The sequence below is a fragment of the Ambystoma mexicanum genome, chromosome 8, assembly GCF_040938575.1.
Source record: "Ambystoma mexicanum isolate Mex_15411 chromosome 8, UKY_AmexF1_1, whole genome shotgun sequence".
Classification (NCBI taxonomy): domain Eukaryota; kingdom Metazoa; phylum Chordata; class Amphibia; order Caudata; family Ambystomatidae; genus Ambystoma; species Ambystoma mexicanum.
Genome location: NC_090929.1, coordinates 357942230 through 357964163, shown reverse-complemented (window position 1 = coordinate 357964163; position 21934 = coordinate 357942230). Strand labels below are relative to the sequence as shown.

At 48.1% G+C, this 21934-nt stretch overlaps 1 protein-coding gene across 2 annotated transcripts in view; it reads right to left on the bottom strand.

Annotated features, from left to right (window-relative positions):
- PRPF4 (pre-mRNA splicing tri-snRNP complex factor PRPF4) overlaps positions 1 to 21934 on the bottom strand; it is a 508092-nt gene that overhangs the window by 165243 nt on the left and 320915 nt on the right. For both annotated transcript variants that reach the window (XM_069609818.1, XM_069609817.1), the window contains exon 11: positions 11105 to 11228. In XM_069609818.1, the coding sequence (XP_069465919.1) occupies positions 11105 to 11228 (124 nt within the window). The remainder of the gene's footprint in view (positions 1 to 11104; positions 11229 to 21934) is intronic.

Genomic DNA, 21934 nt, shown 5'->3' with positions numbered 1-21934 from the left:
TACTACGTGCATAGAAGCAATACTGCGTAGTGCACTACAACACTTTTTAATATGCGCAATGCTGACTACCCAAGCACAAATAAGAACCAGTTTAACCGTACCCTCTTCTATATGGACAGTATTCCAACCCTGCACCCAGTGGACACACTGCAGGACTCCTCACTGCAGCATCTCCGCCCATACACCGACAGCTGTAGGACATTCTAACAATCACCACACCCATGCAAACAACAATGTGTGCAATGCAGCCAAACCACACACACAAACCGGCAATGTCCCACCTACTTGCAACCATTGGACATACCTTTTCAACCAGTGGGCATATTTTTCCATGCAAGGACTCCAGCCATGCATCGAAGGGGCTATGGACTTACCACACACAACACACCTTAGTACACGCTATGTTTAAATGTTCTTGTCATGTGGAATGCACTCCCCTTCTGCAATTCAGCCTGCCACCACTCATCACAGAAAGAGATCGCCGCTCGAGCGGTCGTGCCATAACGAAGGCTGCCTGCAATTACCACCCAAGGTTGTTGCCTGTTGAGGTAACTGCAAATTGGTGTAGTATGCACGATACCGCTGGCACACCATTGTCTTCTTCTAATGAGATGTATCAGATGAAGCACTTCTCACTCCCCTTCCCTTTCCATCCCTTCTTCCTACCACCAGAGGCCGTAAAGTATGTTGTCCAAACCCTTTCGAAGCCGCATTGTCCTCGGACACAAAATGCCGGCGATATGGAAAACTTACGATGCACGTTACTGCACAGTGCAGTGCAATCAAATTTTGGACGGCGCAGCGATCAGGGAAATGAGACGCCGGAGCGGAGCCAGATAGGACTAACTTTAGTGGGCACACTGGTACGTAGAAGAGCCCCAGCCATGCACACAATGCCGTAAGGGCTTGGAACACACACCACAACACTCTCCGATACACCAGGGTGGCGTTTCCCAAAAACTTTGACGCACAGCACGCTTCCCTCCAGCCAACCACCGACCGCGTCCAAAGTTCGCCGACAGCACGGCGTACTGCAAGCGAACAGCAGAATGGGTCCGCGGAGCCAGATATCACTAATTCTTTGAGACGTACATTTCAGTTCTCTGCAACAAAAGTACTGGTCGGATTTCCACCAGACACAAAAGCATGCTTTCTGCCCTAGACCCCTGCCGCAAATTTGGTGCAAATCTGTCCAGCCGTTCGGCCGGTAGATGTGCGCAAAGTTTTTCCCCCATTCGGTCTATGGAGAAAAAAAATCTTTTTGGGGACCCCCCTATAACTTCGCCCCCCCCTCCCCTCTGCACAAAACCTCACCAAACTTCCCGAAAAAAATTCAGATGGGGCCCATATACTTTTTTTGCAAAGTTTGGTAAGGATTCCTCCAGGGAGAGCGCAGTTATATAAGCCGCCGAAAAAGTGGTCTTCTTATGGGTTTAGCAACTTAGCCATAACTACACGGCCGCTACTGCGGGCTGACTTGTAAATGTTTCTTTGGGCCCTTGAGTATTCACCAAGTTTTGTGTACCTCCTACAGCTCTTTCTCCCGCCTGACATAAGCCTGGCTGCTCAACAAAGCATGTGGTTCAGGCCTATACAAAGAGTTGGAAACCTGTGTCGCAAGTGCAAGTCTTCTAAAGTCCTACCATAGGTGGACTTTTTGTAACTCCCGAAAACTAACCCTTCGTTTTTACACCTTAGTGTGACTGATGGGCTTCTCCATGAGCGTGTGCGTCTCCGTTCCATCTACTGGAGACGCGCAACCTACATTAAATTATGAACAGATTTTCTTGAAATACAGGTAGCTTACTTACCTGTTGGAGGATTCCCATAGTGTAAGCTGTTGCTGTATTTCAAGGATCAGATCGGCCATTCTGGCAGGACCCTGAGCCCTTGGATGATCCCTTTGCAGAATTCGGCTACTGGGCATCCTTCCTGGGCCCCTTTTCTCACTTGTGGGCCTTCTGGGCTGGCACCGTCTGTTTTGCTGCAGAGTGCCATTTATACTTCCTGGGTCGTCCAGCCTTGGTGTTGGAAGCTGCCACCACCCGGAAGGATACTGAGGTCCTAATACCCTGCCTCATCTGCTCCTCTGGAATACCCTGGATCGCCCCCGTCACATTCTTTGTGTGACAGTTTTCTGATGGTGGGCTGCCTTCTTTTATTCGTGGAGCTGCCAGATATCTGCTTTGCCAGATTCTTTTGTCTTCTGGAGCCATCCTCCCTTTTACTTCAGGCTTGAGGGTCCCATTCCTAGTTATTTTCTGTTGTCTTGGCTGTCGTTAGCCCAAGGTTTAAGCTCCTAACTCTTTGAATTCTGTAAACCACATCAGAAAAGAGGAGTTGTACTTCCCAGGTTGTTTGGGGCTTCCTTAACAGACCTTCTGGGAACCATCACCTTAATTATCTACCTCTGGTTGGTGGGTCATTCTCATTACTTTGCCTTAGGGGTTCCTGTGGTCCATGTGTTAAGGAGAATTCTCAGAAATGTGCTAATTCCCTCCACCTTAGAGACCCCCAGCAACTTTTCTGGATTTTGAGGACTTGATTTTGTTAACCTGGAGAGAGTGAGACCCTTTTTCCCCACTCGCTCATGTATTTTAATATGATTTTGAACTCTGTTTCTTTTGGTTGTGGAGTCTGACAAACTCCATAGGCATCATCTTTTACATTGGGTCACAAAGCACCTTCAGTGCAGTGGTCCAGGGAAATCTGAAACTACCTTCACTTGGATAAACTACTGTTTCCAAGACCAGTAAAGTGAAATTGACTTTACTCACATTTGCAACTTTCTAGACCCAGCACACGCTATCTTACAATAGGGTGCTGGAGGGGTTACCTAGTATCCCCTTTGTCTAGCTTTTCATGAAACATGTTTTTATGTTACCCTTTTCTCACTGAATGGCTGGTGGCAGTGGTTTCGTTTTAACTACTGTGGTGTGCATTTACGGCGGGCTGTGTTCGCAGCTGCAGTAAAGCACCCAATGGTGCCATTTTTGTCAAAATGGCCCCAGTCTTCTTTTTTCTCCATTTCTTTGTGCAAAGGCCCTTCTTGATATTTACTCTGCACGCCAAACCAGGCTTGGTCCCATCGTTCGCTTTGCCTTTGGCTGGATTCACGAGTGACGCCAACCTCAGGCTCCAGAGTGTTTGGGGTAAGCAGGAAGTGAGGGAGGTGCCCGAAACTCCCTGTGCTTAGTATCCTAGAAGGCCCAAATGCACTCTGTGATGATTGGCTGGCTGATTGTCTGGCAAGGACAGCCACCCTGCTGGGTGACTGACAGCTAGGCTGAAATGAATGGGAGAGAACTGAACAAAAGGTGAGGCTTTTGGCTTGGAAGGCAGAGTCGACCACTGGACGAAGGAACCGAAGAAGAACTTGAAGAGGACGCCTGCTGCAACTGCTGAACCGTTGGGTTGGCCCGGTGAAGCCCTGCTGCAGTGCCGAAACTCTAAGTTTGCATTGACAGAGAAGCCCCTGCAAGGATGAGTGGTCCCACCAACTCAAGGGGAGAAATCTACTCCAAGTAAGCCACCTGGACATCCATCTTGGAGCTGGTTGAATTTCCACAGAGTTGCTGCCGGGAAACCGTACAGCCAGGGAGTGGAACACCAGATTGTGTGCATTGCTTTTAAGCTGGCCAAGAGCTCCAGGAAGATCCTCCAGACTCCCAGGAAGCAGGACTGACCGAGCCTGAGCCCCCTGCGACTGAGCCCCCTCAACAGAGTGTGGGGCTTTTGCTGCCACCTACTCTCCCCCCCACATCCTCTGGCAGACTCACACCCTGACACAGCCCTGTCTCTTCTCTATTCTTCTATTTCTGATACTCTTGATGTTCTGTCCCCTGTCATGAGGATCCGCCTGAAGTCCAAAGCCAAGTGCAATTCCTGGTATGACTCCGACCTAGCTACACTTCAACGTAAGTGTAAGGCGACTGAGAGAAAATGGAGGGATTCCTGTTCATCCTCTGACAAACTGGCCTGTCGCCTACTCCAAAGGCAATACCGTCTCTCTGTCCGTACCAAGGAGAGAGTCCACATTCAAGCGTGTGTCTCTGCGGCATCTAAAAGCTCGGCCAAACTCTTTAAAATCTGCAAGGAGCTGGCCAACCCTGCTGCAGTCTCTACACCTCCCCTTGCCTCTCAGGCTCTTTGCAATGCCCTGGCCTCTCACTTTATCTCAAAAACCCAGGACATCTTGTCCACCCTCTCTTCCACTCCCTCCCCTCTCCGTCTGCACTTAATGACCCTCCTCCAGCCATCCCCCCTCCCTCCTCTTCCTTTTCTCTTTTCTCCCCTGATGAGGTCGCTAGACAAGTCTGATCAATGAAAGCCTCGTCAAAACAGGTTCATCCCTGGTCCTCTAAAACTATCAAGGACCACATTGATACCCTCGCTGCGGCCCTTGCCGATTTCTGCAACCACTCCTTTGCCTCAGGATCCTTCCCCTTCCCTCTTAAGCACTCCTTTGTACATCCTCTCCTCAAGAAACCTACAGCTGATCCCTCTTGTCCGGCCAACTATCGCCCAATTTCCAATAACCCCTTCTTGGGCAAACTCCTTGAAAAGCTGGCCATCTCTCAGCTAATCCTACATTCTGACTCTGTTGGCTGTCTCCATGACCATCAGTCTGGCTTTAGATCCGGCAGAAGCACGGAAACTGCTCTCCTGAACATCTGCTTTCCAACCTTGACTCTAGCATTCCCTCTGTCCTCATCCTACTCGATGTCTCCTCTGCCTTCGACACGGTCAACCATACCATCCTGTTCAACCGTCTCCGTGATAACCTGGGCATCACCGATCAGGCTCTGGCCTGGCTGACCTCTTTCCTCTCTGATCGACCCTCCCAGGTCCAACTTGGGTCCTTCCCATCATCTATCTTCCTCTCTACCTGTGGTGTTCCCCAGGGGTCTAACCTCTCGCCGTGGCTTTTCAACCAATACCTAGCAACTCTCACCCGCTGTATTGCCATTTTCTGCTCAAACTTCCAGTGCTACGCAGATGACACTCGGCTCATTTTCAGGCTGCCCTCGGCCACCTCCTCCACCTCTCTCATCACTGATTGCCTAACTGCCATTCAAGATTGGTGTGCTGCCAACGATCTATGTCTGAATGCCAGCAAGACTGAGATCCTCCTCATTGGCACAGCATCAACTTCCTTGCCCCTCACTCTCTGGCCGTCCTCCCTCGGCCCTCCTCCTATCCCTACCTGCGAGGCCAAGAACCTTGGTGTCACCTTTGATTCCACACTCTGCTTCTCCGCCCACATCACCGATGTATCAAAAAAGTCAAACTTCCTATTGCACTTCCTCAGAGGTACTCTTCCTTTCCTCTCATTCCCCCAGAAGCTCACCGTCTCCCAAGCTCTGGTTCTCTCTAGGTTGGACTATTGCAACAGCCTCTTTCTTAATCTACCTACCTCCACTCTGCACCCTTTGCAACTTATCCAGAACAGGACTGCAAGACTTGTCCTTGGCCTCAAGCCATGGGATCGTATCTCTCCAGCTCTGAAATCTCTCCATTGGCTCCCAGTGGATGCAAGGATTAAATTCAAAACCCTCTGCATTGTCCACAAGGCTTTCTGGGGCCTGCGTCCAACATACCTTCAGCTATCCCTCCGCAAATACCTCCCATCTCAGGCACTCTGCTCCTCCACCTCTAACTCCCTCAGGGTCAGTCATTTCTCAAAGAAACAAGCTGGGGGTAGATTTCGGTCTTCGGCTGGGGCCTCCCTCTGGAACTGCCTCCCTGCCACTCTAAAACCTGAGGAGAACCATCTCCGGTTCCGGAAGCACCTCAAGACCTTCCTCTTTGCTTCTGCCTTTGCACCCCCTCTCCCCTGCTGACTCTACTCTCCCTTGGCACCATGCATGCTCCTAGCCACCCTCTTTCCTCTGGGCCCAGGTACCTGCTCCTCTTGACACCCGCACGCACTGCCTCCGGGCCACCCCTTGCACTGGGCTCTGTATCTGTACCCATACAGCCCCCACCCCTTTTTTTTGTTCTTCCTGCACTTATCGGACCTACCCAGCCTGCTGCCTTAAACCCAGCACTGCCACTTACTGGCTGCACTCCCTCTGTTTGTTGACTTTTTATTTATTAATGTATTTATTATTATTTATGGTTTTTTTCCTCCTTTTGTTCCCCCTTCCATGCACTTCTCCCTCTACCATGCACTTGCGCGTTCTCAATGTCACGGGGCCTAGTAAGATTGTTGTTTTTGTTTCTCCTCTGTTCCCCTTCCCTTGCCTTGTCGCGCTCTGAAACACTTGTGTATGAGTGTGATAGAAATAAAATATCAATATCAATACCGCAGAAGCAAGGAAAGTCCATCTCGACAGCCAGGAATCGCAGTGTTGCTATTTGCGGTAGACGCGAGGAGCTGAAATAGTGAAAAGCCACTAAAAGTGAAGTTTGCCGGTTGCGAGTTTTGACGGTCCCAGTGCATTGCAGGAGTCCCCTGACGTCCTCTCTCTTGTCCCCACGATTGAGGCCCAGGAACAGTGAGACCTGCAGAGCTGCACAGGAACAGGAGTCATCTGCTGCAACTTTTCTTCATTTTTAAAAAGGTACTGTAGAAAGTCTGCGAGAACTTAACTTGCTGTAGAGTTGCTTGAATCTTCTACCACTCAGAAGTTTAATCAGCTTGTGGCCCTATATTTGATTCTTCTTTTCTTCAAAGACTTCTGAACCATTGTGCAAAGACTTTTCCATTATCAGAGGTGCTTCATCCTATATAAGACTTTTGCCCATTGACTTTGGCTTAGCCTTTTGTACTGAAGGAGTCTTTCTAAATGGATCCAAAAGTATTTGCCTGCTAAAGAATATTTGTGGTCTCTTGTATGTTCTAATTAATCTTTTCCTTTGACTTATTACTATATGATCCTAAATGCAACAGTGATATATTAATGTACCCAGCACCCTAGCAATTAAAGTCACCTGAGGGTGTAGGCAGTGTATGTGGGCCATCCCAAAAGGGTATTTAGAGATATTAAGATTGTGTATTTCATGAATTGTATTTGAGTGCTACCATTATATTGCTCCCTTCTGAAGAAGGCTTCTTCTAACTGACTGATGAATAAATTAATAATTGTTCAAGAAACCTTGAGTGTAAGAGTTTATTTGAATAATTGTAAATGTAAATCTCTAACTCCACTACAGCTCACATTGACCCCTCTTGAGATAAGCCTGGCTGCTCAACACGCTACCAAAACTGTGTACTACACGCTTATACCAAAGTTGGGTTTCCTATACCTGTAGTCAGAGTTGTTTGTAGTGTTCCCAGAAGGTACTACATACAAACTTTGCCTAACAGCTCTGCTTGCCAGTAGATGTTCTTTAGCGTCTACTCTGGTGTCCCATGAGTTTGTTTGCCACCCGAAGAGTAGGACTGGGACTTACCTTCCTTTTCTCCCTACTCACAAATCTGCCTATAGACTTTGTTCCATTAATTCCTATGGGGAACATTTCACTCACCTAAAACTCTTCAAAAGTGATCGAGGTACTCAACTGTGTCAGGAAAGATTTCATAATTTTATGTAATTTTCCCTCCATGTGTCAACCCCCAAACATTGTGCTTCTTTTTAGACACCATTGACAGACTTTGCCAGAGAAGCACAGCCTTCAGCTGCACTCCTCTGGGCTTTCGCTCACTTTTTATGGGGAAACTGACATGCCCTTAAGACAGTCAGTACTGGGAGACTGTTTCCCTTAGTCCTTTTCCCGTGTTCCAACTTTTGGCAACATGTAACAAGTGTGCAATGTATCTTACCATACAGCACACTTGGGTCTATAGTCATTTCCAAAGGCCCTAGATACTCTTGCTGCACTTTTTATGAACTGTGCAGATGTGTCATGGACAGGACTGGTGGCAGCTATCTTTTTTGCATTATTTTTAATCCTGTCCTGCCATGTTAACCGCGTTTGACATGAATAGGTGGCCTGGCTCCAAAATGGCCATGCCACGAGGTTCTTTGTCCTATCTTTGCCATCTTGCCCCTTCACCTTCCCCAGGTCGAGTCGACCCGGGTCAGTCTTTATTTGGTCATGCACTTTCCCGTGAAACTCAATGCTTTCGCGGGCTTCTGCATGCCTTGTGTGTGTGCCTCCAGGATATGGGCTGGAACGTCTGGTTCCAATACACATCCTGGGTGCCAGAGAGTCTGGAGTGCCCTGAATGCTTGGGACCACCGTGGTCTGCGATTGGTCCACGTATGGAGTGTGTGTGTTTGTGAGCAGATCTCCCATTGGGTCCTCTTCGTTTTGGCACAAAGGGAACTTTGGATAAGAGGAGGCCAAAAACACCTATACCACGATCTAGCTCCTGAGTTCTCACTGAACATAGGATAGGATCCAAGTATCCTGCAACTACGAAGCTGAGTCGAGGAACCGCTGGTGACCCGCTGGAAGGTTTGGCACCCTGAGCCCACTGTCGCCCCGTGGGACCCCTTTGCATCTGGTCGTCCTAGAAGGTCTGCGAAGAAGCTTCGACCCATTGGAATAGTGATACCAACTATTCTCAGCACCTTCATCAAACCCTGCAAGTAAGCTTTCTCTGAAGTGTCCCTGGGCCTACTAGTGGACTGACCAGCTTATTCAGTTGCTTTGCTTCGTCACCGCCGCCGTTTCGAGGAGACCCTCGAAACTTGGTATACTGCTAGCTCTGTGTGCCCGGCACCCTCACACTGAATTTCGTACACTTGGCATTCCCAGGTCTGAAGTGAGACGAGTGTGCCAGGACCGGAGTGAACGCGGTTACCGTGTTGCCCTGCCGCAGCAACGTCTTTTGCAAGTCTGCTGCATTTGTGACCCTCTTGTCCCTGAAGCCTGCTGCAGTGAACCTGGGTCGATTCATCCACCCAGAGCAGAGAAATGGCCACTGTCCCGTCTGGGAATCATTGCTTTATCTCAGGAACTGAAAGGTGCTGAGACATCCTTTTTGCCGCATTCAAACCTGCAAGCGAAGTGGAATGAACTGGCGAAGTTTGGGTCTGCTTGCGCCGGGGACCGGTGAGTACTCCATATCCAAACCGTTGGCCCGTAGCGCAAGGGCACATTTTTACCTTTCCACTACTATTGGGAAATAGCAACTCCATCCCGAACTGCTTCTGCCTTTAAGTGGAAGTCCTTCTTGAATAGTGGGAACTTGTTCTGCATCGCTTCATACACCTTCCCGAGCTGCTAGAGGCCCCTGAAGAGACCCTATTTTGCCCATTGGAACAACCACGTGCGCTTGCATTGCATGTACTATTGAGCACAAGGTTCCTCTCTTCTTAGGGCTTGGACTGCCTCTTAGGTTTATTGTCGATGTCGAACTGGGCCTAAAGACTATCTGCACTGCCTGTTTCCTTCCCCTCTAGGTTGTCGACATATTTCATGCATTGAACCCTTTAGACCCCAATGGTCTTGTATATACATTGTATTGATAGAGTTGTGTTGGTTTACTTAGTTTTACTGTGATTCTTTTGCTATGGTCTATGTTACAAATGCCTGGTAATAAATGTGTCTATATTTTTGATATAACGCCTGTCTGGAGTAATTTGTAAGTGTCCTTGCTTTGTGTGCTCATTGAGGTCCTTCAGTCACCCTCAACCCTCCTGAGACTTAGTCTTGACCACCTGCCATAGCTACCCTGATTGGTCTGGCTTGTCCAGAGGTTACCCTGTTCGAAGAAACTAGGCTGGCCTTCTGAACCTCTGCCCCTCCAGGTCAGAGTTCAGAAATCCATCTTAACAAACTGCACTTGAAAAATGTCCATCATTCCATCTTGGGTCCAGTGAGCTTTAGGCCCAAGACTTGAATTTTAGCTTGGACTTGATTTATAATGTCTTGCATTCAATTTCAGCTCATGTGTACGCCCGATTCCTATTTTTCCCTGGAAATAGAATATCCTGGTGCCTCAGGCTGTGTTTTTTTTTAATTTACTCCCTCTAGGCCCTACATTGACTGTGAGGGGCATATTTGGATTTTCCAAATACTAACCCCTCCTACAGGTCTAGGATCACAGGGACTTCTGTTTTGGCATCTGGGATACTGTGCGATTAGCAAAACCTATTGTCTTCATGCCTTCTTCTAACCCCTTGTATCTCTATCCAATGTGCTTATCATTAGGTAGTGTACCTGCATTCTAGTGTAGGAGTGGGATGTGTCCTCTATGACAATATACCATTTTATACATGCACTAGTTATTTGTACTGTGTGTCATCTCTTCCTAAAGTACTATTGTACTAATAGATCTATACTTGCATGTAACTTAATGAAGGTGTATATTGTTCAGTGTAGTGGTATGGTGTGTTTTCTTTGGATAAGTGTGTGGGCCAATAGCAACTCTGTGGCAGCCTGCTTCAAAGTTAAGCCTGACTGATCTGCCAAACTAGCTACCATAAAAGAGGCTTGCCTTCCCTCTTTTGGTTGGGTGCACTGTCCTACCTTAAGGTTAGTGGTTGTTCATCCCTCGCCAGACGTATATATAAAAATACCTTAACTCTAGTGTAGTGGGAGGCCAAAAGGAGGGCAATATGGCAGGTGCAATGAGGGTCAAGAGTCTTGGTTAGGGACAGGCCAACATGGGTGAAAGGTTGGGATGTACTACATGTAGGAAGAAGCCAATATAATGCAGGGTGGGGGAAGAGGTAGGATTATGGCATGGGTTTCTACTGGGGTGGGCTGTGGGATGGCTTCCTGCAATGCAACACAGACCCACGTAGCTATTTTGCTGGCAACCTTTTTCTTTGCAGCTGTGTCATAATGAAAATGCAGCATACACACAACATAAGAAGAGAAATGGGCCAGGGAACGAAAGCGCACATTAAAAGGGTGAAATCTGCTGAGCAATATAATACAGCATCCATGGTGACACTGTTCATAAAGTGAGGTCCCTTACTTCATTGCATTATTCACATTATATGTTGCACAAAAATAAGAAAAAGATCTGAACAAGAGAGCTAAGATGAACACATAAAATTCGGCCAATCTAATTTGATCATCATTTTTGGACAGGAGATCAACTTGGGCAATAATTCAAGAACCAAATGAAGGCATGTGCAACTTATAATATGCAGATTGCAAAAGTAATGGGAAGGTATAGAGAGTCATAAACAAGTCCTACCTTTCCAGGTTCCATAGTTTGACCGAACCATCAGCCGCACACGATGCCAAACTCACATCCTTCTTGTCCTGAGAAATCGTAGCCTTCGGATGGAACACAATTGCTCCAACATTTGTACTATGACCTTTACAAAGACAGATTGATGAACTTTACTCTCACTGTGTTGAGGATTTGGTTATAGTTTAGCTTGATTTTCTTACAGATTTCTCCCTCCAGGACTGCATCAAATGTCAAATTCACTCAAACTGCAAATCTTTTCATGCATGCCAGAGCTTTAACATCTTTAAACAATTACATACTGCTTCAGTGGGAGTGTGTGCCAACAACAGTCAGAAGTTTACATCAGTTGAAAAAACTATGCATTTCTCAGCTTTCCCCAACCAGGCCATCAGTAGGTCATTCTTTGACAAGAACAAGTTATAGAACCTGAACACCTCTGCTCGAGTGGACATCACAAGTGCCAAGAGAACAAGCGAGGAATGAGCCACCACCTGCAAGATCCAGACATAAGAGCCCCTGATGGGGGAAAACTACATCATAACTCTGGACTTTTGCCCAGCAGAGCTGATTCAGTGACTCAGCCCCCGGGCTCAAATACATTGCAAAGTCATAGCTGCACCTGGCAAGAGAATCAGTGTATGCTTCCTCTTGCAGAGAATGTACTTCCATTCTGCTGACATATTTTGCATAATTAATATGGTTTACCAGTGGACTGGCTTCTTCAGCTAAATAGCGTTCTACCTGTGCTCAAACATTCCTCCCCACTCACTTATAAAGTTAATTCTTCCACCTAACAAAGTGCAGATTTATGGGTACTGTCTTAATGCAGCCAAATCTCATTACGGGCAACACAAAGTCCAAAGAACCACAGGAATGAACGACAGAACTCCACCTAGTCCTGTAAATTACTGATCGTTGTATAGGGTCTAACCTCTCTCCATGGCTCTTCAACCCCTACCTAGCACCTCTTGCCCACTGCACCGCCACTTTCTGCTCCAATTTTCAATGCTACGCAGATGACACTCGGCTCTCTTTCAGGCTCCCCTCAGCCACTTCTGCTTCTTCTCTCATACCAGACTGTCTGGCCGCAATTCAAGAATGGTGTGCCGCCAATGATCTCTGCCTTAATGCCAGTAAGACTGAGATGCTTCTCATTGTGACACCTGCACCCTCCTTCCCTCCTTCTCCCTCTCTCTATCTCTCTCCACCCACTCTGGGACCTCTTCCTGCTCCTTCCTGTGAGGCTAAGAACCTTGGTGTCATCTTCGACACCAGCATCTCCTTCGCCCCTCACATCTCTGACGTCTCTAAGAAATCAAACTATCTGCTGTACCTCCTCAGGAGGAATTCTTCCTTTTCTCACTTTCCCCCAGAAGCTCACTGTCTCCAGTGCTCTAGTTCTCTCTTGGCTGGACTATTGCAACAGCCTCTTTATAAATCATCCTGCATCTACTCTTCGTCCTTTACAACTTATCCAGAACAGGAATGCGAGACGTGGCCCTGGCCTCAAGTCCAGGCATCTTATCTCTCCAGCTCTGAAATCTCTTCACTGGCTCCCGTGGCTGCAAGGATCAACTTCAAGGCCCTCCGCATCATCCACAAGGCTTTCTGGGGCATGGGACTACTCTACCTCCAACTTTCTCTTCCAAAACATCTCCCTTCTCGAGCTCGCCGCTCATTCACCTACAACTCTGAGGGTTAAACGCTTCTCCAAGCTGAGAGTTGGAGGCAGATCTATCTCCTCGGCTGCAGCCTTCCTATGGAACAGCCTGCCTGCCTCTCAAACTTGAGCAGAACCACCTACGGTTCCGGAAGCAACTCAAGACCTTCCTTTCTGCTTTCTCACTTCCTCTCCCCTGCTGATGCCCCTGACTGCTCCACGCACTGTTTACCTGATCACCTTCTGAACTCGGGCCCAGGCTCCTGCATGTCCAGTGCCCTTGCACTGTCTCTGGGCTCCCCAGCACTTCAGGGTCTATATCTGCAACTCTGCAGTCCCTTCTCTCTGCACTTATGAGTCAGCCATCTTGTCTTGAAACACTTGTACACGTGCGTTATAAATGCCACATCATAAGTAAACGGGTGTTCTGTCAGGTCTATCAGAATCAATAGCCGCTGCAGGAGTAGCAGATATCAAAGATCCACCCAGGTAGAGGTGTAGTGAAAGCTTTCTCTGCAAGCTGGGGCAGAGATCATCCATGCCCTGATAATCTAAGGAGCAGCTAGATACAACCCAATCCACCTAGGATTAGGCACTATATAAAACCTAGACATATATGGGATACATTACTCACCGTAATCATATTTCTGATGCTTGTATCTGCTTAGATTCACATGCTGTGCAAAGGCCGACATCTAGTGGAAGCTGCAGAGTATTACAGTTGTTCTTGAAACTCGGAAAGGGATGTCGACAGGGCGTGCCAGTAATACTATCCCTAGTGTGACGTCCAATGAACCCATGGTCCTTCACGCGCTGAGGTCCCTCCGATTATTTTGTTCTGACATGAGGACATGAGGTTGCATGAAGTGTAGTGCGGGTACAGTTGTATCCAAGCAGATATAGACAGAAAGCTCATAAAACATCTATGTACCTTCTCTCAGGGGAGAAAGGGTGGGCACATGTGAATCTAAGCAGATACAAGCATCAGAAATACGATTACGGCGAGTAATGTATCCCTTCTGAGGCTTGTGGAATCTGCATACATTAGCAAGCAGTGTTAGGAGAAGGTGGTAGGTCATGAGAAGGAGTAGTGGCAAATAGATGTTTTAGAACCGCTTGTCCCACCTGTGCATCTGTCTTGGAATGTGTGTCAATGAAGTAGTGCCGAGTGAAGGTGTGTACTGAGCTCCATGTAGCTGCTTTGCAAATGCTGTCTAAGGGGACATTTATAAAGGCCAGAGTAGCTCCAGTGCTCCATGTGGAGTGAGCTCTTGGTGTAAAAGGCAGAGTTTTGTTTGATAATGAATAGCACAATTGAATACATCTTACTATCCATCTGGAGATGTCATTTTTAGAAATGCAGTCACCTTCTCTACCCGGTGCTATGGAGACAAAGAGTTGATCTGTTTTCCTAAGCGGTCTGGTCTTGTTTACGTAGTAAAGGACTGTTAGGGAGAATTCCCATAAATGTGCTAATTCCCTTCACCTTAGAGACTCCCAGCAACTTTGCTGGATTTTGAGGACTTGATTTTTTTACCTGGAAAGATTGTGAGCCTTTTTTCACACTCATGTATTTTGATGTGTGTTTTTCACTTGTGTTCTTTGATCATGGAGTTGTAGATAACTCCATAGGCATCATCTTTTCATGTGTGTTACACAGCACCCTCAGTGCAGTGACACAGGGATGTCTTTTAGACTTCTTAAAGGTTTGAAAAACCTTCTCTGGGATAAACTACTGTTTCCCCAGAGAATGTAAAGTGAAATTGACTTTACTAGTCTTTCCAAATTCCTAGCCCCAGCACACATCATATTACAATAGAGTGTGGAGGGGTTACATAGTATCCCCTGTGTCTAAATACTCATGTAGCAGTTAAATGCTACCGTTTCCTATAGAAAAGGCTGGTGGCAGTGGTTTTACAACGAACTACCATGATTTTTCCCGACCGCGAACACAGGTTGCTAAAAATCACGGGAGCCATGTTTTTCAAGATGGCGCCTTAAGCCCCCTTTTTTTTAAACAGGTCCCGGTCTTCTTTTTTCGCCATTTCTTTTTGGAAAGGTCCTTCTAGTGTTTGTCTCTGCATGCCAAACCAGGTTTGGTCCCTTTGTTCGTATGCCTTTGGCGGGCTTCAGGACTGAAGACCGCCTGTGGCGCCCGAGTGTCTGGGGTGGGCAGGAAGTGAGGGAGGTGCCCGAAACTCCCAATGCTTAGTCTCCTAGGAGACCCAAAAGCACTCTTGCGTGATTGGCTGGCTGACTGTCCGGCAAGGACAGCCACCCTGTTGGGTTAGTGACCGCTAGGCTGGAATTAAAGGGAGAAAACCGTTTAAAAAGGAGAGTCTCTTGGATTGGAAAGCAGAGTCGACCACTGGAACCAAAGAACCAAAGAAGCGCTGGAAGAGGATGGCTGCTGCAACTCCTGGACCATTAGTTTGCCCGGTGAAGCCCTGCTGCAGGTCCAAATTGCCAAGTTCATCTCGACAGAAAAGCCCCTTGAACGACAGAGAGGGATACCAGCTTTTGTGCTTCAATCTACAGCTACTGGAACTGAAGTGATTCCATCTGGTTTGCTTTTTCGACGATCCCATGCAGTGCAAGCGAGTCCCGACGTCCTCACTCTAGTCCCCACGACTGAGGCTCAGGAACAGCGAGATCTGCAAGACCTGCCAGGAACCAACGTCTTCAGCTGCATTGTTGTGCTTCATATTAAGGAGCTGTGCCAACCCAATTGAGAGAAGGCCACTCTTGTGGTGAAAGTTCGCAAAACTTTCCTAACTTACAGGCCTAACCAGCTTGTGATCAGACATATGATCCTTTTTCGCCTTACAGGCCTAACCAGCTTGTGATCCGACATATGATCCTTTTTCGCCTAAACTACTTCTGAGAACTTTTGCAAAGACTTTACCGTTTGATACCAGAACTGCTCTTTCCTATCCAGAACACTAGCCCATTGATTTTGGCCTCGCCTATTGACTTGAATTGAACTCCTCTGGTGAACTGAAATTATTTGCACTGTCTAACAAGTATATGTGATCTATTCTACTTACCGTGCCCCTTTTGCTCACTTCTAAGTAACTGAACTGCCATTTGACTCCTATTTCAAGGGAGCTCAAACGGTCACAAAATCTTAGAGTTTTGGGGATTCCAAGAGGGCCGCCAGGGTGTCGCAATTGAGCTGCGCTCCGCCCGGCCCGCCAGACAATTTAGCATAATATAGAAGCTGAAGTGGACAGATAAGGTGGATCGCCCACGCCGCTACCATATTCCCCCCCCCAGCGACATCAGCACCCAACCGACCCATCGCTCGCTGAAACACAGGAGCGGAGACAACAACGTGAGCGATCCCTCCCCCACAGCGGGAAACCGAAGCCAGCGAGGAGCGAGTGGGGAGGCCGGAGGAGAGTAGAGGCCCGGTGTGGGGTGCAAAGAGCCGGGCCCGCCCGCCCCCCACCCACAGCACGAGAACCAGTGAGCCCCGTAATCCCGGGACAGCGCAGCCGCCGGCGCAGAGGCGCGCCTCCCCCCTCCACTCACCCGGCGGGAACCGCTTGATCGGCGCCGGCCGACGGGAGATTTAGACAGCGGGAAGAGTGGTGTGAAGACCGCCGGAGGCGGAGGAGGGCCCGCGCAGGAGGGAGACAACAACAGACGGGCAGAGGCTGTCACGAACAACGGCAAGCGGGGCGGACCGATCTGATCCTGGAGCGGGGGCCACCCTGTAGCCACCACAAGCGCCCACGGAGGAGGCGAGTCCTGTTGGGCGGGACCCCGGAGCCGACCCTGCAGTGGGGAAGAGGGGAAACGAGTACGGGCGAGGCGGGCCCCCGGTGGGCTCCAGTGCACCCTAATTGCGCGGAGACACCCCGGGGGCAAAGGGAGGGGGGAATCCCGTGTATGGACTAAAAAAATATATCTGCAATATCAGATAATCCACCCCACTAATCCAACGGGCAAGCAAAGACTCTGACATTGAGGGGACTCCAACCCCCGCCCCTCCCCCCCACGCACACAACAACAGCAGGCATAGTAGACCCCGAATTGGGGACAAAGGGGAACAAGAAGTGAGACAGGGGAACACGCCGGAGGCAGCACTGAAGCCTTTCAGGGAAAGAAGCAACCAGGAACACCCCAGCAAACACAGGCTCGAAGAGCACGAGAAGACAAGGTGAAGCCTGAAAGGTCAGAAATTGCTACCCCGGACTCCTAAGGGGATAGGAAAGAATACTCAGCTCAGAGGCAACAAAACAAAGAAGTACACACAGGATAGCAGAAGGATCGTAAACCCCCTGGGACGTCCCAGAAAGGCATTGAAATATGTCAAGAGCCAAGGGGAAAAGCAACGCCACGCAACAAACACCACAATCCTCAAAACAAGACACAAATATCCTACAAATGTGGTCAACTGAAGGTGCGGCACAAAATAGAGGTAAATCACAGGAGGACTCTCAAAGTGAGGGTGAAGCGTCCATCCACCACCAACAGCCACCAACGAGAGAAGATATGCAGACATGGTTCAGGACCTGCAAGAAAAATTCATGTCCACAGTGCAGGAACAATTCGCAACGATGAAGAACGACATGAAGCAGGCGGTGCAGGACATGAAAATAGACATGGCCAAGCTAGAGGAGAGAACGGATATAGTGGAGAGATCAATCCAGCAGGTCGATGAAGAGGCGCTACAGGTTAGCGAAACTCAAGAACACCTATTGAGACTTACCCACAACCTGGAAATACAATGTGCAGATCTAGAAAACCGTTCCAGACGGTCCAACATACGCATCAAAAACATGGCAGAATCCGTTCTTGATAAAGACCTGAAACAGGCTGTGAAGGAAGTCTTTAGAGATGTCCTGGGCCCTCAGGAGACAGAGGAAATTGGGATAGACAGAGTCCATAGGGTAGGACCAAAAAGGACAGGCGCACCGGGAGAAAGACCAAGGGATGTCCTGGCGGCTCTCTCTTCGTACCCACAGAAAGAACAGATATTGAGGAGGGCATGAGAAATGGAGCATATCAGAATGAATGGACAAGATATCCAGTTATATCAGGATCTTGCGCTGGTTACCCTACAAAAAAGAAGAGCTATGGCCCCTTTGGTCAACGCGCTGCTGGCGAAACAAATCCGCTACAAGTGGACCTTCCCTTTTGGGCTGGTATTCACCTGGGAAGGGAAGCAGAGAAGGGTTACCACATGGGAAGAAGGCCTCAGCATGATGGGACTACAGGAAGAGGAATTGGAGGCGGAGGAAGCCAATTCAAGGGGAGACCAATCGAGAAAGCCGAGAGGCTGGGATACGGTTAGACAGAGAAGGACAAACGCAGGAAGGGGAGGGCCGTATGAAACAGCGATGACGGAATCAAGATGTAAAGAACTTTAATGGACAGAATAGTGCGTGAGGCCAACTCATAGCTCCCGTGGAGTGGGAGCGGAGAGATAAGATCAGCCACCTACTACATGGTGATGGTGGTCCGGGAAGGACCCACCGGCTTGGAATCGGGTAAGAAAGAACGGAAATGTGGGGTTTAGGATTCCCTACAAAATCTACCCCCCCCCCCCCCCCCCGAGGGTAAGATGGGCAGGGAGCAACGGGTGCAATGCCCTAGCGACAATAGGAACCCTCGCCCAACTCGGGGGCAAATTGTGCGGTTTAATGTTTTTGGTTGGGGGGGACAGTTAATGGGGAGGGGATGGAGGGAGAGGGGCAGGAATTATCCTTACTGGGCAACCAAGGTGACTCGAAAGTTCTACATGAACACGTAAAAAATTGGGAAGTTACGTATCTTAAGTTATAACATTAGGGGCATGAACCATCCAACGAAAAGGGTGAAACTGGAGAAGCAGCTTAAAAGGGAGAGGCCAGATGTACTACTGCTCCAAGAAACCCATATCAGGATAAGGGACAATCAGAAAACACGCATTAGAGGGTATAATATCTGGGCACAGGCAACCTCAACAGAGAAAAAAGGGGGGGGGGTGCTGATAGCGATACGGGATGGGAGTGAGGCCACCCTGGTGGACACATGTACGGATAAAGAAGGGAGATATACATTTGCTAATGCGGAGTTTAAAGGATATTGCATTACCTTCGCATCGATATATGCACCAAAGCTGGGACAAGACGGCTTCCTCAGAGATGCATTGGGGAAACTAGAAAGCTTTGCTAGGGGGGAGGTGATACTGGGAGGCGATCTCAATATAGCTTGGAATCCATTACCAGATAGAAGCGCAGGTAACGCACAGGGCCAGGGAGCTCCATTTAAACGCCTCAGACAACAGATGGATCACATGGCCCTTAACGATGTGTGGAGGGAACTGAAGGGGGAACAGCAGGGGTATACTTACTTCTCACACATTCACAATTCTATGTCAAGAATGGATTACTTCTGGGCATCAGTGGGTCTGTTGGGAAAGATACAAGGGATAGAACTGGGAGCGATAGCGCTCTCAGACCATGCAACGCTTTGGCTCGACCTAATCCTACCGGGGAAAACAAATAACCTGTAGAGGTGGAGATTACCCCTGGACGTAATCCAAGACCCGATAACAGGGGAAACCATAAAAGTAATGATAGAAGAATATTTTGCGCAAAATGATACCGGGGAAGTTTCCATGGGCACAATCTGGAACGCTTTTAAAGCGGTCATGCGAGGGAAGATCATAGCACTGAAAATTACAAAAGGAAAAACAAAGATATATGTGGGAAAAGGAACTGGAAAAGTCTATAACAGAGATGCATGACAAAATCCTGTCCCACCCCACTAAGGCATTAAAGAAAACGCTGAAACACTCACAGGGCCAACTGGAGATGCTGCGCACAAAAGGAGCAGAAAGGAACTTACTCTACCTCAGGCAGAGATTTTACATAAAAGCAAACAAGGCTGACAGACTCCTAGCGAGACAACTCCGCTCAAAGCATAAAGAAATAACAATTAAGGCCATACGAAACTCTAAAGGGGAATTACAGACGTGCACACAAGAGATGGGAGAGTCGTTTAGAGAATACTACCAAAATCTATACACCTCGGAAGTCCCAGATGTAGACAATATCACAGGACAAATATCTAAAAGCCCTCCCCATCCTGCGAATCTCAGAAGAAGATAGACAAGCCCTAGAGAATCCAATTAGGGAAGAGGAAGTTAAAAAAGCAATAACAGAACTCCCAGTAAATAAAGCACCCCGCCCAGACGGCTTCACAGCCCCTTTCTATAAAAAGTATGTAGATCAGATAATCCCAGCTCTCACTAGGCTCCTAAATTCATTCAAAGATAGCGGTAACGTGACTCCCACAATGAATGAGCCGAAGGTGTTAGTCTTTCATAAAGCAGGGAAGGACCCGACACTCCCGGAGGCATATAGGCCAATTTCCCTGATCAATTTGGACGCAAAAATATATACAAAGATCCTAGCAGCAAGGCTATCCCAGCTCCTCCCAAAGCTAATTAATTTAGATCAATCAGACTTCATCATGGGAATACAAACCCACGACAACCTTAGAAGGCTCATCCACTTAGTGGAAAAAATAGGCATAACACACACCCCAGCGCTGTTACTCTCAGTGGATGCCGAGAAGGCGTTTGACCGGGTAGAATGGTCATTGCTATTTAAAGTCCTATCCTGCATGGGATTTGGAGAACAATATATTGCCAGGATCAGGGCGAACTATAACTCCCCATCCAGCAGGGTGGCCATCAATGGAGAGGTCACCGGCAAGATACTAATATCCAGGGGTACGAAACAGGGTTGCCCGCTCTCCCCACTTTTGTACGCTATCTTTTTGGAACCCTTCTTAATAAAAATGAGGAAGGCTACCCACATTAAGGGGATTGAAATGGCAGGTACAGAGTACAAGGTAATAGCGTACGCAGACTATATGCTGATAACCGTGGAAGATCCGGAGACAACTCTACCGGCAGTGGTTAGGGAATTTGAAGAGTCCGGGACCATATCAGGACTAAAAATTAATAGGAAAAAGTCAGAAATTCTAATCCTGGCGGGTGATAGGGGAAAGAAAGGGAAGCTAGCCTACTGAATCTTAAAATCGGCGGGAAGGGCATAAAATACCTGGGAATAAGAATAACCCAAAAGATAGAGCAGCTTTATGGGGAGAACTACCCGCAACTCCTAGCAGACATATGCAGAGACCTAGAAAGATGGAATCCACTACTAATATCCTGGTGGGGCAGAAGACAATCGGTCAAGATGACCATTCTCCCAAAGATTCTATATAACTTTCAGGCTCTCCCGTTGGGTGTCCCCCACACCTTCTTTAAAAGGCTATCTAAAGCTATTTCCTCTTTTATTTGGAGAGGAAAGACCGCGAGAATTGCTAGGGCTACCCTCACAGCTCCGACCAGGGAGGGGGGGATGGCGCTCCCCCACTTCAAGAAGTATTATCAGACGGCGCAATTAAAGGTCCTGCGGGAAGGAATGGGGGAAGATCCACAGCCGATCTGGGCGAAACAAGACTGGGCAGTGGCAAGGACCCCTTTGGTGGAACTACTCTGGAAACAGAAACAACAGACACCCTAATCTAGGCATAAGCGAAATAATGAGGACCACATTGGAGGCATGGGACTCCCAAACATGGATAAGCATAATGACCACGGCGCTAGGCCCCTTCACACCCATCTGCCAAAATCCCCAATTCCCACCAGGTATGGAACATGGGGCATATGAAAAGTGGGAAGAGGCGGGAATAACGAAAATAGGGGAAATGTTTATAGACAATGAAATCAGGTCACATGACTCATGCTACCCAACTACTTCACGCTCCCGATGAGATAAATACAGATATGAGCAACTTAAACACTGGCTGAAATCCCTGGACATTACTAAAGCGGCATCGAGGAACCTCACTCCATTTGAGACCTATTTTATCTCCAACACGGGGGCGAAAAAGTGGGTATCGACACTTTATTAATTCATAAACTCACGAGAGGAGGAAATAAAGTGGTCGTACATGATCAGATGGGGAAGAACGTTGGGGGAGGAACCTACACAAGCCCAATGGGAGGACCTATGGAAACTACTTCCCAAGATGACGCACTCTGCACAGACTAGAGAAATGTGGACCAAAATAGTTATTCAATGGCACTACACTCCAGAAAGACTGCAAACTATGTTCCCCAAAACGTCAAATGCTGGAGAGGATGTGAGGAGGTGGGATCA